The sequence below is a fragment of the Phodopus roborovskii genome, unplaced genomic scaffold, assembly GCF_943737965.1.
Source record: "Phodopus roborovskii unplaced genomic scaffold, PHOROB, whole genome shotgun sequence".
Taxonomy (NCBI): Eukaryota; Metazoa; Chordata; class Mammalia; order Rodentia; family Cricetidae; genus Phodopus; species Phodopus roborovskii.
The window spans coordinates 19,800,425-19,815,872 of record NW_026126541.1 but is presented as its reverse complement, the minus strand read 5'-3'; the positions used below and the strand labels follow the sequence as shown (position 1 = coordinate 19,815,872).

At 45.0% G+C, this 15,448-nt stretch overlaps 1 protein-coding gene across 14 annotated transcripts in view; it reads right to left on the bottom strand.

Moving 5' to 3' along the window:
• Nucleotides 1–15,448, bottom strand: part of Sorbs1 (sorbin and SH3 domain containing 1) — a 214,011-nt gene that overhangs the window by 18,653 nt on the left and 179,910 nt on the right. For all 14 annotated transcript variants that reach the window (XM_051199849.1, XM_051199857.1, XM_051199858.1 and 11 more), the window contains 7 exons: nucleotides 13,757–15,226; nucleotides 13,051–13,136; nucleotides 9,795–9,962; nucleotides 6,268–6,314; nucleotides 3,291–3,405; nucleotides 3,033–3,158; nucleotides 288–482 (listed from right to left, as the gene is read on the bottom strand). In XM_051199849.1, coding sequence (XP_051055806.1) covers nucleotides 288–482; nucleotides 3,033–3,158; nucleotides 3,291–3,405; nucleotides 6,268–6,314; nucleotides 9,795–9,962; nucleotides 13,051–13,136; nucleotides 13,757–15,226 — 2,207 coding nt within the window. The remainder of the gene's footprint in view (nucleotides 1–287; nucleotides 483–3,032; nucleotides 3,159–3,290; nucleotides 3,406–6,267; nucleotides 6,315–9,794; nucleotides 9,963–13,050; nucleotides 13,137–13,756; nucleotides 15,227–15,448) is intronic.

Here is a 15,448-nt window from a genome sequence, read left to right as displayed (position 1 = left end):
GTACAAAGGGAAGCATGCTAGACTATTCGAGGGTGGCCTCCACACCAGCAGCTTCACAGGGATGCACAGACTCATAATGTCACTCCCCCCCTTCCCACAGTAACTAACTTAAACTCTCCCTTTCCTTCAGATCGTTAGAGTGCTAGAAGAATGCCATAGGCATGTATGAAAATTTGCCCCAGACTTCCCTGATCAAGGCAGTTCTTGATTAGAGCCATCAGAGAGGCTGTGTGCCATCGACACAGCTGAAGATGCAAACTCCAAGCTGAGGATGAAAGCTTAGATACCTGTGGGCTCGCAGTGGTACTGCGACTTGGAGAGGAGGAATAAGGCAGGTCTATGTAATCCACCGGGTTTTTCACCAATGGCCTCTTGAGCACATCTACATAGGTGATCGGGAAGATGCCTTGGCGGGATGTCCCAGGGATCCTCCCTTCATACCAGTTCTCATCCACCTGTCGGAGCAGCGTAATCCTCTCACCCTGTAAGACACAGCCAAGCAAGAATCCTTATACCACCACACCGCAGCCTACCTGAGGTCCTTGCCTGTATCCTGCACTGTCCTGTATCCTTCATCACACTCTATGAGCAGGAGAGCCATCTCTACTGGCCATGGATGGAATACTGGGTTGGGGATGCTAACACGGTAGCGCTTCCTTAACCAAGGAGCTAAGCATTTCAGTAAAGAGCTCAGATGTATTCCCTCAAGCCAGAAGACTACTGTAGTATCTTAGGCAGTCCCATATAGTCTTCATCTGCAAGGCAAAGCCTTTGGAGGGTTGTGTTTGGGGTTGCTCTTTACCATTATATGATTTTAAACTAATTTTATTTGTATGAATGTTTTGTCTGCATGCATGGAAGTGTACCATGCACTTGCCTGATTCCTGTGGAAGTCAAAAGAGAGTATCTGGAGCTGTAGTTATGGGTGGTGGTGAAACACCATGTGGGTATTGAGAATTGAACCTGCATCCTCTTCAAGAGCACATTCTTAATCCTTGAGCCACCTCTATAGTCTTTACTTTTTGTTTTGTTTTTTTGAGACAGGGTCCACACTCACTTATGTAGCCCAGACTGGCCTTCAACTCCAAACAGTCTCCTTAATGTAACCTTCTGAGGGCTAGGATTACAGGTTAGAGTCATCGCACCCAGGTCAGAAGGGTCTCCCTCTCCTTCTCCCTGTCTCTCCCTCCCTCTGCATTTAGTGGTTGGGGTGTGCTGGTGGCACAACATGCAGGTGGAGATCAGAGAACAACTTGCTGGGTTTGGGTCCTCAGTCTTGGGTGCCTTTATCCATCTCACCAGACTCTCAGAAAGGTCTCTTTATTTTCCTCTATATTTTTTATGTTCTGTACTGAAAAGTTAGAATAAGAATAAACATAAAGCATAAGTAATCTTCCTCTATCATGATATTCCTGGGGATTACCACTGTTAATATTTTGACATAGGTGCTTCCCAGATTTACCTCTATGTGTATGAATTAGACTTGCCCAGTTTTTCTCTATAGAGTATGAGTATATATAATATTTTGATTTTTATACATGCTATTTTTCAAATTCCATTTATTATTAATAATACTGTGGGTATGGTAGGTATGAGGGGACATGTGCACTTACTTGAATTCTGGAGATTGAATTCAAGTCTTAAGGCTTGCGTGGTAAGTACTTTACCAGATAAGATACTGCACTCTGTCCCTATATACTTTTTGATACTTAATGAAAGTGAACCTTCTTTATCAAGAAACACACACACACACACACATCACAAACACACACAAACTTGCAATATAGCCGGGATGCCCTTGGACGCATTATTATCCTCCTGCCTCTGCCTCAGAGCACGGTAGGATTGCAAGTACATGAAAAAAGCCTCACATAATTCTTCATTTGTGTAGATGTTTGACAACTTAACTGACCACTCCAGGATACTCTATTACCACATATATAACTATTTAATCACAGATTCCCTGTCATGATGCAGTTAGGAAACTTTAAGGTTTTCTTTGTATAAGGTTGCTTATCTTTTTTTCAAGGCATGAACTAACTTCTTTTGATCCCCCATCAAATTAGTAATTCTAATAACTTTGGAAAGTTGGAGAATTATGACATATATAAAATGTCTAATCAGTGGGAAGAAGAAACCTGGCTCCCATCCACCACCCACAAGGTCACTGTGACCACATGAAGCATGCTGAGTTGCTCTGCAGCAAGAGCAGTAGTGGCAGCTGCTACCACCTGTGGACTGAGCACTGACCAATGGCCCAAGTCATACATCGCTGCTTCTTTCAGGTCCCTTAGGACACCCTAGGGAGGCTTTCTGTCCCAGTGTTTTTGATGAGGCAGTGAAGGCTTAGATCGAGGAGTATTCAGCTCCACACAAATTGTACTTCTGATAACTTGACTTTTGGCTTCAAAGCCTTTGAAATTTCCCGATTCCCCACTCTAGTTTCTTTCTATCTATCTATCTATCTATCTATCTATCTATCTATCTATCTATCTATCTATCTATCTTATCTATCTATCTACCTACCTGTCTATCTCTCCTATATCTCCATATCTATATCTATTAAAGCTAAATCAAGTCACCGACACAACGCTCATCACTAAACGTTGGTTGAACACAGTTAATATATGATGTCTAAGATGCTGTAAATACTGTCTTTAATTGGTGAAGTCAGTGTGGTTAAACTCTGAATTGTGTTATTTAAAAAAAAAAAAAAAAAAAAAAGCAGGTTTTCCAGAGGACCCAGAACCTACATGGTGGCTCTCAACCTTGTATAATTCCACTTCTAGAGATTCCAACAGCCTCTTTAGCCTTCACAGGGACTGCACACATATGATACACATGCAAGCAAAACACCCAAACACACAAAATAAAAATAAATAAAATGTCATCTCAGAAAAGCTTCTGATTCCCCTTACTGCAAATTTTGAACATTTCACCATATTCTTAAGGCACTCTATTGCAACATCACAATTACCCAGATAACAGCACCATTCAAAGGCCCGAAAGCCTGGATGAGACATGGAGCTTACCTTTCGGAAGGACATTTCTACTTGTGTATCACCATTAAAGTTAAACTTAGCAATGGCTTCTCCATATTCCAAAACCTGCACAGGCGCCAGCTTTCTTGGCTGAGCCTTCTCAGCTGGAGGAAGAAGCTAAGAACAGAAAGGAAGCAAAAGGGAAAGGCAAGGAGAACAGACGGGAAGAAAACACAAGGACTTGGTTAGAAAACGGCATTTCAGCCACGGCTGGGCTTCTTGCGAGAATGGAGCTGTGGGCTGTAGTACCTCGATGTAGGTGCGTGGGAAGATCCCCACCCGGCCATGGTGTTCACCTTCGTACCAGTTCTGGTCAATCTGTTTGTAGATGTAAACAATGTCTCCCTTCTGCAGAGGCAGCTCCCTGTTGACAGAAGGTCATAGCCTTTTAGCAGATGTTTCAAAGCGTGCCCAGTGAAGTGAAAGCACTTCAGGGTTCTGTAAAAGAAGACTCCACACAGAGTCAAGGGTGTGTGTGTATGTGTGTGTGTGTGTGTGTGTGTGTGTGTGTGTGGTGGTGGTGGTGGTTTGAAAAGCAATAGCCCCCAAAGACTCATGTGTTCAAATGCTTGGCCCACAGGGAGTAGTGCTTTCAGGAGGTGTGGCCTTGTTGAGGAAGTATGTGACTATGCTGGCAGGCTTTCAGGTCTCATATGCTCAAGCTACACCCAGTGTCGTTCAGTCTCCTGCTGCCTACACAAAATGTAGAACTCTAAGTTTCTTCTCCAGCACTATGTCTGCCTGCAAGCTGCCATGCTTCTCACCGTGACAATAATGAGCCAAGCCTCTGAAACTGTAAGCCAGCACCAACTAAACATTTTCCTTTCCAAAAGTTGCCATGCTTATGGTGTCTCTTCATGGCAATAAAATCCTAACTATGACAGGGGACAAAGTCACAGAAGATGGGGGAGGCTCCGTAACTGGAAGTGAGAACTCCAACTTTCAGGAAATTATATCACATTGAACATTTTTTTTTCTAATCTTTTATGGAATGGGTACCAACACATAAACTTACTACCACCAGAAAGTGCTCAGAGGCCTAATTAGTTTGTTGTAATTTTCTTAATGCATTTGGGAAGGGGGGATTCTGTCTTAGACTTGCAAGACCAGCAGTCTTAACTTATATCTATTCAATGGTGAAATGTCTCCCTTTGGATACTTCCGTTGCCCCTTGAATGCCTCAGGGTATGACATCCTGGCATTCGATCATCCACTCAATCACCCTTGCAGCCCCTACTTCACCATCCATCCCCATCAGCCTACACTAGAAAGCTCTGAAGTCAGGCAGAGCTGAGTTCAAGCCAAGTTCAAAGAGTTACTTAGTTCTGGGACTTGGACAAGAAGCTTGAGCTCTCAGTGACACCATTCCTTTATGTGATCACAGCAGCTAAACCAAAGCTGGAGAACACAGCTGTAAACTGCTGGTGAAACACCCAGCACCCATTGTGTGTTCTATAGCCATGCCTTCCTGCTTAACATGGAAAAATGGGACTTAGAAATGACAATAGATGTTTTTCAAAAGCTGTTTGTGTCCTTCCCCTAACTCTTCCATACCCCTTTCTTGGTTTGCCTCAGCTATGACAGTACGCACATCTAATGACGACTCTTTTTGTTTTCAGGAGAAAAACAAATTATGAACAAAATGAAAACAGAACACAATTATAATTTGAAATTTCTTGAAGAAGAAAAATGTCTAATTTTCTTTTTTGCACCAAACCAACGTCACGAGGTTTCTCACTCTAATTTGGAAGGGGTGTGGCAGCTCTACAGTACGCCAGGATGACCCACATGAGCGATGCTGGCTAAACATCTGGAAAATGTATAAAACATTGACTCTGGGCTGGAGAAAAGCATATGAGAAGGCTTTTGTGGATCTTGTGTTGGGAGACTGGTCCTAATCCTAAATAAACCCATAAAAAGAAAGTCTCAATTTAAAGAAAAAATATTATCTCTTTGATTAAACTGCAAATGAATTCATATATCTTTGTTATTCTCTCTAGCTGAAAAATGAGGATGGTAAATAATATACCGAGAGTATTGACTTCTGCTACATTGTGCAAAACATCCTACTGGTTCTACCCTGGCTGGTCTCTGCAAGGGAAGCATTTCTAGTTGCATCTTGGCAATAAGGAAAACTGAGGGCGAGAGACATGGACAACTTGGCCAAGGTTACAGAGACGTGAGTGGCAGAGTCAGGACTTCCTGGTTCTCAAGCCCACACCGCTATCTCTTTCAGTAAACTAAGGAATTCGAGTAATACACTCAAATCCAACCAAACCAGCATTCTTGAAACTTGAACTAGCCTCTCCTTTTGTGTTGGAGGAAATGAAAATCATGGTTGAGGAGCCTTGAGGCATCACTCATGAAAGGAAGCCTCCTGTCAGCCAGACAACGGGGTGTGGCTGGCCATGTTATCTTTAGCTGCCAAAGAAAATGCGTGGTCTGCTTTAATCCATAATTTGCTAGAAGGCTTGCAAGTCCTTCTGGAACCTGTCTTTGGTAGCATTTCCAAAAATGTGTTCCATAGAAAATAGAAGGGTTTCCAGGTCACCTAAATTTAGAGAACCCTTGGGCCAAATAAGCAGATCAGCTTCTGCCTCTGAGAGAGTCCCTTGGCCCCCAACATGCCAACAGCAGCCCATCTCCCCCAGGGGGAGGGGTCCCAAATAAAGTACACGTGGTTCTCTGACTCATTTCTACAACACTAGTTTTTTGTTTTCATTTTTAGAACACCTTGCAGGATGAACATCCCTAGGAACACACCTAGAGAAACGCTAGCATCCCGTGGGCTTTCTCCTTCAGGAACGCTATATAAAATGGGCCAAGTTATACTCCTAGAGACGGGTTCTGGTGCTTCTACTAACAACTGGGTCAGATCATGCTGCAACCCAACCAGGCAGAGCACCTATGCAGGTAAAAAGAAGGTAAGAGGCAGCTTTGGATGCTGTGATGCTGGGTTTGAACCCTGACTCTATCACCTCCTAGGTGGGCTAAGTCTTTCTTTCATATTGGTTTCCTAAGTTTGGGAAGTGGGAGTAATAGTGTCTACTCCACAGGACACAGGCCTTACTCTTGCGAGTTGAACGAATCATTGTAGGCAATGTAACAGTGCCTGGCGTATAGTCTACTCTTTGTTGTTTTTATTTCTGTCTTCGTTGTTTCCCCAACTCTTTGCCCTAAGCAAACGAGAGGCAGTCAAGAGGAAGACAGGACCAGTAGCACTTACTTCAGTGTCTGAGCTTTAAAGTCAAATTTGGCTCGGGCAGGTCTCATCTAAACACAAGAAATAACAAAGCTGAGTTAAAAACCATGGCTGATGAACAACAATGAAAAGGATACATTGTCACAGGTTTCTAGAAAGCGAAGCAGAGAAATCCACTCTAACCAGTTCATTTTGGTTTAGAAATCACCTGACTTCATCAGAATGACAGATGGACGTTTAGCTAGCTGTGTCATGCATGAAAATTCCCCTTCAAGAAGGCCACATTTAGGTAAGAGATGGTTTGAAAAGCCCCTCAGGCATGCTGACCATGACTACTGTCAGCCAGCAGTCTTTAGGCAAGTCTTACTGACTATCTGACTCCTTGTGGGACATCTCCTATTTGCTTGGTGTAAGGTGTGAACTGAAAATCGATCAAACTCTGGTTCACCTGTCATGATACCTTCTATTCCATATGCTCCTACCGTCTGTGACATCATTCAAAAAGCCAGCTAGGTGAAACCCTGAGTATATCTCTACATTCTGAAACTTCATCCTGGCTGTGGCAACCCCTTTCTCCTAGACACTCAAGCCTGGAATGCCAGACCTAGCCATCTCCACATTCTCATTAAGTTTGTTGGAAAGTCACGCCTGTGTCTGCTTGCCCTCAGTCTAAAACCCTGTTGCTCTGGGTCTGACCTCTGGTTCCCACAGACACAAAGCTTCCTTTGATTTTTACCTTCTCCTCACTCTAGTCTACTGTCACCCAGGAGCACAAATAACATTCCTCAAATTCCTCACTTTGGGGGGGGTTTACTTTGATGTTGCCTTGGGCTCTGGACTGTCTAGCAGATCAAATCTCTACCTCTAACCTGGGGAGGCTTGTGGATCACATCCCCCCACACCTAAATGTCTATCTCTGTTACACCCCCCTGTGCCTGAGCTCCAGCTCAGCCTGAAACTTGTTCAGGTTCACCTGGCAAGAACTTCATCTTTATCTGCTTGTAGATCTTTCTTCTTCGCCGTTAAAGTTCCTTATGGGCAAATGAAATTGTTAAAATCATATGCACAAGCTATTTCTATAGGTATAACTCTAACCTCTTTAGCTGCTATGGCCTCTGCCTAGGGAAACCATGGGGGAAATGGAATCCCCGAGGTAAGAAAAGGCAGTGAAAAGCATCATCAGGCTATTCTAGTTGTTCATCCTTTGGTCATACATATGCTCTACATCGCCAGGCTTCTTGGTTTGGTTTTCACAGACATCTTCTAGGGATCATATTGCACCACAGGAACTTTTGTGTTTTGTTCTGTTTTCACTGGAGCCCAGGCTGGCCTTGAGCTCTGGATCCTCCATCCTCCTCCTCCCAAGCTGAGATCACAGGTATGTGCTGAAACTGGTTCTCCATAAGAATTTTTCATCCTGTATTTTTGTGCTGCTGTTCCCGTCTATCTGTATACATATGTGTTACATTAGGGGACAACCGAATAACCATCTGATAGTCAAGTAAGCATCATATAATGCTAATGCCTATATTTATGGCGTACTTTAACAGTTGTAGGTAAACAAGAGCAGAATGAATGTGAGAGTAAGGATAAATAACATGTTCATAATAGAAGACCCAAAGTCCAAAACTATAAGGAGAAAAACTTCATAGAAATCACAATAGAAAAAAAAAAAAAAAAAAAAAAAAGGTGTGGGGAAAGAGATGGGTCACCCATGTCACCCAGCCATACAGCTGTGTGAACATTATAAAATGTGTACCACGGCACCACACTCATTGTCTGAATAACCTCAAATTCCTGAGTTTGCTAATCCACATTCCAGGCGCTGGGATTAAGGTATGCGCCATCTCACCTGGCTGACTTAACTATATGTGAAGGCGATCTTTCCATAAGACATGGGTTGTGCTGTTTCTGCTGTATGCAGGGAGAGTGCTATACAGAATTAGTGACTCCTGCTGAGTGAGAATAACATGCATCTACACAGCACAGTGTACCCACGCTTGCTGGTCTCCCTGCCTCAACTGTCCTTCAACTAAAGGATGGTGATTCTTTAAATTCGGACCTTAATACATCAAAGCATCACACTTACAACTTGCAAATTGTTAGACCCACTCCAGATCAAAACCTCATAGGTGGGATGCAGGAGTCTGAATTTTGGTTTCTGCATTTAGAGGTTCTCACGCAATTTGGGAGACACCACTCTGGAGGGGACCCAGGTCAATTAAGGAGCGTGTGCCTGCCTTGCCACAGCTACTCCAGCTGAGCAGTCCTGGTGAGCCCATGTATCCCTAAGGCAGTTTTGCAGGCTTCCTTCTTCCTCACATACAGACAGGCCTGTGCTTGGGTCTAAACTATCAGCAGAGCCTTTGGAGCAGGGCTGTTCTAAGAAGGATCAATCACACTGAACACCAAGAGGCTGTCACTCACAGAGGACAGAGACTTTCTAACTTGTTTCCTCTATGACATTTCCTTTTTCCTCCAGACTTTAGAATCTGTCCTGTCCCCCAGTTTCCTTTTTTATACCAATCTCCGTCTCTCTCTCTCTCCTCCCAGGAAAGTTTCCCAGGAAACTTTCATTTCTTTAAAACAAACAAGCAATAATAGCTAAGGATGCCTCTGTCACTGGAAAGACAGAAACATTAGTTATACTGAAAGACGATAAAACTAGGTCTGGTGTTACTTCCTCCGGTTCCAGAAAAAAACCCAATCATGCCAAAGACACACACACTTCTCAGAGAAGACCGTAGCTTCGGCATGGCTACATAAGGTTATATGGCAGGACATAAACTCTCACTCAAGAGGGCAGCTTTTGATCTACCACACTGACCTTGATGTGGGAAGCAAAACCCGGATAAAATCACTACACTCTTGCTCTTCATTCCTGGTATAATATTAAACTCTTATGGTCTAAGCTTAGAAATGAAATGAAGGTAGCAGACGGAGTGTCTCTTCTGAGTGTTCTTAACCTCTCCACAGGTTTATCCTAGCTGCGGAAGTCAGTTCCAAACCTCAGTGAAATGATTCAGCACCACCGAGCAATCAGTACTGTCCCCCGAGTGTTTAACAGCAACACCACTAAGTGTGGGGGTCTTTGTCAATGCCATACAAGGTCACTAGGTGACTTTAATAATGAAAGCTTCATTAACCATCTCTTCACAGAAAACTCTTGGGTTGGGCACACCTGAGCTTCTGAGACACATGGCCAAAGGGACACAGTTACTAAGCAAAACACAATGCAGCATGTTACCATGGTCAAATGCAAGATGGAGAGAACTGGACTCATGAGGCAGCCAATGCTCTAAGCATGCAGTAGGAGTGTGTGCCAGCAGCAGATCCCAGTCCCACAGCCAGGCATGCTGAACATACAGAGCAGAGGACATAGTGGGGCTCATTCATGTCTATTCACCAGTCACAAAAGAGCCAAAGCAAGGCTAGGGAAGCCAGGATGACAGACACTGTTTGGAGAACTAAATTGGCCTGCAGAGGGAAATGCCAAAGGAAGGCAAATATTGCTTTAGGTCAAGCAGCAGTTGGCGGCGACCAAAACAGACCTCTAACCCAGATTTCCTTTTTGCAGTATCATCTATATTGAGGAGGTCCCCAAAGCGCTCATTAGTGATAAATTGATGATGTGTCGGGATGACACCAGTGTGACGTCGAGCTGCAATATCGGCCTCTTCTTGCTCTCGCTTAAGTCGTCTCTGGTCCGCTAAAAGTTTCTGCCATGAAATTGCATAAAATGGGCAGTGAATTATCTGGTCCAGCTTACTGGGTAATGGTCATATAAGCAACTAAGGAGGAGAAGACATTAAGGGTCAGTGTGAAAGGGACTTACAGCCACAACTCCTCTGTTCCCATGGTAATTATCCACTATATATTTTGTAGGAAGAACAGAGTACTGCCCAGAAGAAACTGGGGGCATTGGGATATTGGGACACATAATTCTATATGACCTGTCTGTCTGGGTGACAATCCTAGGCTCAGTCCAAAGCCTGAGCTTTCTGGCAACAAAGGCCAGGTGACCCAAGGGTACACAGTTTAGGCACTATAGTCATGTTTGGAATAACTGGCATCTCTATCTGCCTTAGGCAACGAATGATACAGTCATTCAGTATTGCCAAGATAGGATCGGGGTGTGCTGTTTCCCCACCCCGACTATGCGGGGCCTCTCAGACTGTGGGTCCTGACTAGTCAGCGATTAGGTCACTTTTTTTTCTTCTTCTTCTTTTTTCCTTTTCCATGTCCTCCACATAACTAAGCTGCCCCTTTCGGAGAACGTGGCACCTGTTCTCCTAGGACAACCGACTCTCTCCCCTGGGCATACATTTCAGGAGGCCTCAGGATATACAGCAAAGTCTCTTCATGTGACTGACAGAGGGTCTTGATACTGTCTCACTGACTTGTTTCTACATTAGGTGAAATGGAGCTGAGTTTTAGGGAATGGTGTAGATATAATAGAAAAAACAATGGCATCTGGAATTGGAAGAAACAGATACCCCTTATTAAGAAAATTAAAAGGTTGTGAGGTAAAGTTGGGGGAGGGGTATAGGATGAGTTAGAGGGAGCAGGAGAGGGATTTGATTCAAACATGTATATTTGCATGACATTCTCAAACAATAAGTAAGAAATATATTTTAAAAAGAAAATAACCATCTATTTCTCTTCAAGACTCTTTCAAGTAATCCAATGTTGCTTTTCACCAAATACCATTCATGGCTTATTCTAATGGCTCAATAAAAAAGAATTTTAATGCCTTTCCTCATACCACTGCAATTTTCATTCCTGGGATTAATATTCCTTGTGGGAAAGTATTTATTAGAACTGGTAATTCTTAACACGCTCAGTTAAATGTAAGACTTCTTCCAGCAGACAGTTAAATGACTCATGTGACATTCAGCTCCAAAGTATAATGGCCCAGTTTTCCTCTGGGGTCTACAAAAAGCCCAACTCAACAAATAGCTATGGGTCTTCCAACACTCAGAAGCCTGCAATAAAGGGTAAACAAGACGAGAGAGTGCTTTGCAAAGCACGGTGTCACAGAATAGGTGACACAGGAAGGTGGGGCTTTAGTTTCTGGCTAAGCACAGTGGGGAGGTGTCCCTGTTCAAGCCAATACCCTTGTTGAATAAAACAAGAAGGTTGGCTTGGTGACCACTGAAGGCCCTCCAAGAACAGATTCTCCTTTTCTGAAAGGCCATTATCACCAGTGTCAACAGGAATGGATTTGCATAAAAGGGTGCAGATTAACATTCTCCTGGACTGTTTCTATAGCAGTGAAATGGACATCCTTGAGGCCCTGCTCAAAAGCACTGGTGCTCTGGCTGACGGTTCATTATCTGTGGGGCAGATACTGAATGGAAAAGGCCAAAACCGTACTTAAATTTGACTCAGCAAATCCACCAGATCTGTGGTTTAACCACATAGCCCATTTCCACAAGGAAACACAAACCACTTCACGATCTGTGCACCAGCATCACCAAGGACGCAAGCTTCGCACGCTGAGGCTGACTATGCAGCTTTCAATGAATTTGCTGTTAAACCAAATTAGTAAAACATGCCTCTTAATGAGACTCACACACCAAACCTTTCATATGGAATACTAGGGCTTTATTACTAAAGTGGAGTTTTACCTTTCCTCTCCTGGCATGAGAACTTTGTCTCTCTGACACAACAAGTACAGAAAAGTCTGGAAAGGAATCTTCTCTGAGTCCTGACACACTCATCATTTGTGAGTTTTGGATTTGGTGATTTAAACAATTCTGGGCATCAAAACACCTCCCTGGCTTCTGACAGACAGATGTGCTGTCTACAGGAGAGACATGTTTGCTTTCTACCGTCCAACAGTAATGATTATAATCAGAGTCTTCAAAGTCAGCCTTGTCTTAAATCCTTAAGGAAACTCCACCTAAACTCTGGGACCACTAGAGCCAGACGAACATAGGAAAAGGGGATGGTGACAGTTGTGATATTCTAACCTCCTCCCCCACTGCCAGTAGTTCAAAGTATCTGTGCATCTCTCAACAGATGTCAGGAAAGTGGACACTGAACTTATCTAATCTATGGGACTCCCCTTCCCTTGGAATGTGCAGCCAGAACCTGCATACTGGAATGCTTTATCACAGCAAAAGTGACAATTCTGCCCACCCAGTTGATATACAGGACAGCTTTTTCCTATGGTCCCAGGACTGGCTCCATTCCAGCCCTGAACACCATCCCACACAGAGACATTTCAGTAGCTCCAAGAAAAAGTCCAGACTCTAAAGTTCTTGTGCGGAGTTTGCCAGCACTGATGTGGCATCTCCCTTCTGAATTAAAGTTGTCAGAATTACAAGCAACTTCTTCAAATTGCGTAGGGAATGTAGCGTGGCCAGTACTCTTGTTCCCCTATTTCTCCTTATGTTTTTCTCTAATTTTCAGTATGCTTTGTGCCAATTATGAGCGCCTGAGAACAAGGTGGGGGGATATATTGTTGGGAGGAAGGATGAAAACATAAACTCTCATTTCCAAGCTTCCTGGGCAAAGTACAATATAGGCCGTGTCACCTCCCTGCAATAGGCTGGAGGGAGGTGGCATTTATAACCCAGTGACCGGAGAGAAATCAGTCAGCCCTGCTTTCTGGGAAAGTAGACCACAGAAGAGCCAATGGAGCCCATATCTTTAAAAACCTTGTCCATGAAAAGCTATCATCGCTGGTCACTGCACCATATCACCCTTCTGATAGGTTTCTAGAAAGTTCAGGTCCTTCCTTTTTTTTTTTTTTTTTCCCCTGAAGAAGAGTAATAAGGTTAAAACAGGAGCATTAATTACCTCTTTATCATCATGCCGTCTCCGGATAAATTCTTCTGCGGACTCCAAGTAATCAGCTGGTATAAAATGTCTTGGTGACTCGGAATCTTCAAAACAACACAGCAGAGTTAAAATGGGCCACAGTTTAGTCGGCAGCCAGGTTTTTTTTTTTTCTATTATTAAGGTCGAGTTTGTAAACATTGCTGAGTAATGCTCAATAACAAATTCTGAAAGAAAAACCCCAAGCCCCCACCCCAACTGCTCTTTGGATTTAATACAAAGACGACTCACCAGAAGGCCAAAGGTGAGCAAGGAAAGGGACATTCTTTTAAGCATCCCTACAAAGAGGCGTGCAGGCTCTAACAGGGACAGACCATATACACTCACACACACGGGGCCACGGAGAGAGAGGCTGCCTCTCAAAAAACCACAGGGAGGCTGGGATTGGTGCGATCAGGGGTTTGAGAGTTCAAGTGAACCCAGTTCTTGGATATGAGCTAAACGGCCAATTTTTCTTTCGAAACAGTTTGGTGGTTAGTCTAAATGAAGTGGGAGTTTTGTTTTTTAAAGAAGTGCAGCCACTACAAGCCATGGTTAATTGCCAAGCAAAACAAATAGGAGCAAAAGACGAGGCAGAAGATGAGCACCAAGGGCACACAGAGGGAGGGACAGAGCAAGCCAAGTGGAGACAGGGGAGGTGAGACTGGTCAAACACACAAAATGCCACCTCCACGGGCCGCTGCCAGTTCACTTTGTGGGTTGTTGTTCCTGTCCATGCCATGGTCTGAGTAGGGCACGGGGTTTCCGTTATTAATGGCCCCTGTGCAATCCTCCAGGCCTGCGGATCTGTCCAGAGAGGGCTCTGAGTTGTGGCTAAGCCTTGCCATGGTGTGTCGGGAAGACAGGCGTGTGGGGACCATGGGTTTCGCAGCAGAGTGGGGCTGGTCCAGAGGGCCCTGGCTGGGGACATCTGCCTTTTGGCCGGCAGGGGGCCCTGAGGAGTCATTGGGGGGAGGCTGTCTAGGGTGGTGTTGGAGGGGTGTTTTCAACCGAAAAGGGAGGGGGCTCATCAGGTAGATGTTTCTGAGGAGACTGTTCCTGTCCCCCTTGGAATCCGAGCGCCAGTCTGGCTGCCTGGAGCACCGCTGCTGCTCATGCTTCCGGATAGTGGTGAAGCGGGTGTACGAGGCTGGGCAGGTGCCCTTGCACTTGTTGAGGCGATGTTTGGGGAAGTCTCCATGAACACTGCCCCCGCTGCCCTCCCTGCTGTCATTGGAGACATTTGAACAGCGGTCTAGCTCATCGGAACACAGAGAAAGGGGCTCAGAAGGCACCAGGCTCCGGAAGCTCAAGGCATGGTCCGCCATATTGCTACAAGTGGGGGATGCATAGACACCTCCAGAGTTCATCCCGTCCATCTCTCTGGGACGGAGCTTGGTGGACTCAAGGAGGGACTCGGCTGAACGAGCTGAAATCAGGCCGCTCCTAGACAGCACAGGTGTGGGGGATTTGCTCAGCTGGCCAGAGAAGTCCAGGGATGGCATGGAGCGGGACCGCTGAATGAGCTGCTCAAAGGCAGTGATGCGGGAGGACACTGTGTGCTTGGGGATGTGCTCTGAGCCCTCTTGGCTAGCGCCCAGCTCACCCCTGGCTAATGCCAGGCTGCTCCTTTCAAAGTGGGAGGCAAGATCCCGCACACTTGAAGAGGAGATGGATCCTAAGGAGAGGCCAGCTCGGTTGATCTGGTGCATGTCCCGATAGAACATGGAGAAGTGCAGTCCGGCCTTCCTGGAAAGAGGGCAGGGCCTCCTGGCGCTGGTGCCATACTCCTGTAGGCTCATGGTGCTACTGGACCTGCTGTCGTAATCCCTCCGGGAGCGCATGAGCAGGTTCTCGATGCTTCCCCCAACCCGAAGTGGGAGGCCTCTTTTGGAATCATTCAAAGAAACACAAAGGTTCTCACAGCTCTGAGCCTTCTCTGAGGGCAACAGGACACTCTTCTGTTCCTGCAAAAGAGCGCTGGGAGCAGAGAGCCTGGGTTTGAATTTAGAAGGAAGGATCTCCGAAATGCAGGCTTTCGCAGCCGACAGGGGTTTCTTGTGCTTACACCCAGGGCCTAAAGCATTGCTAGTGTGAAACGTTCGGCTATGGACTGATGATGAAGAAATCATGTGAGCATTCCCGCCTTTACGATCCACTGGTAAGCATGCAGAATAAAATAAACACACCCATTAGGTTAAAGCTGAAAGCTGCCTTTAAGAAGGGGGAAAAAAAAAAAAGGAGGAGAGGTAGCATGCTCATTTGTCATAAGGGCTTTCAAAAGTCTCCAATTGATGTCCAGAAGCAAAATAATTTGTGCTGCAAAGCAGGTGCAAAGATGCAACGAAAGAGATGGCCACCCTGCCGGTTAGGAAAGGCT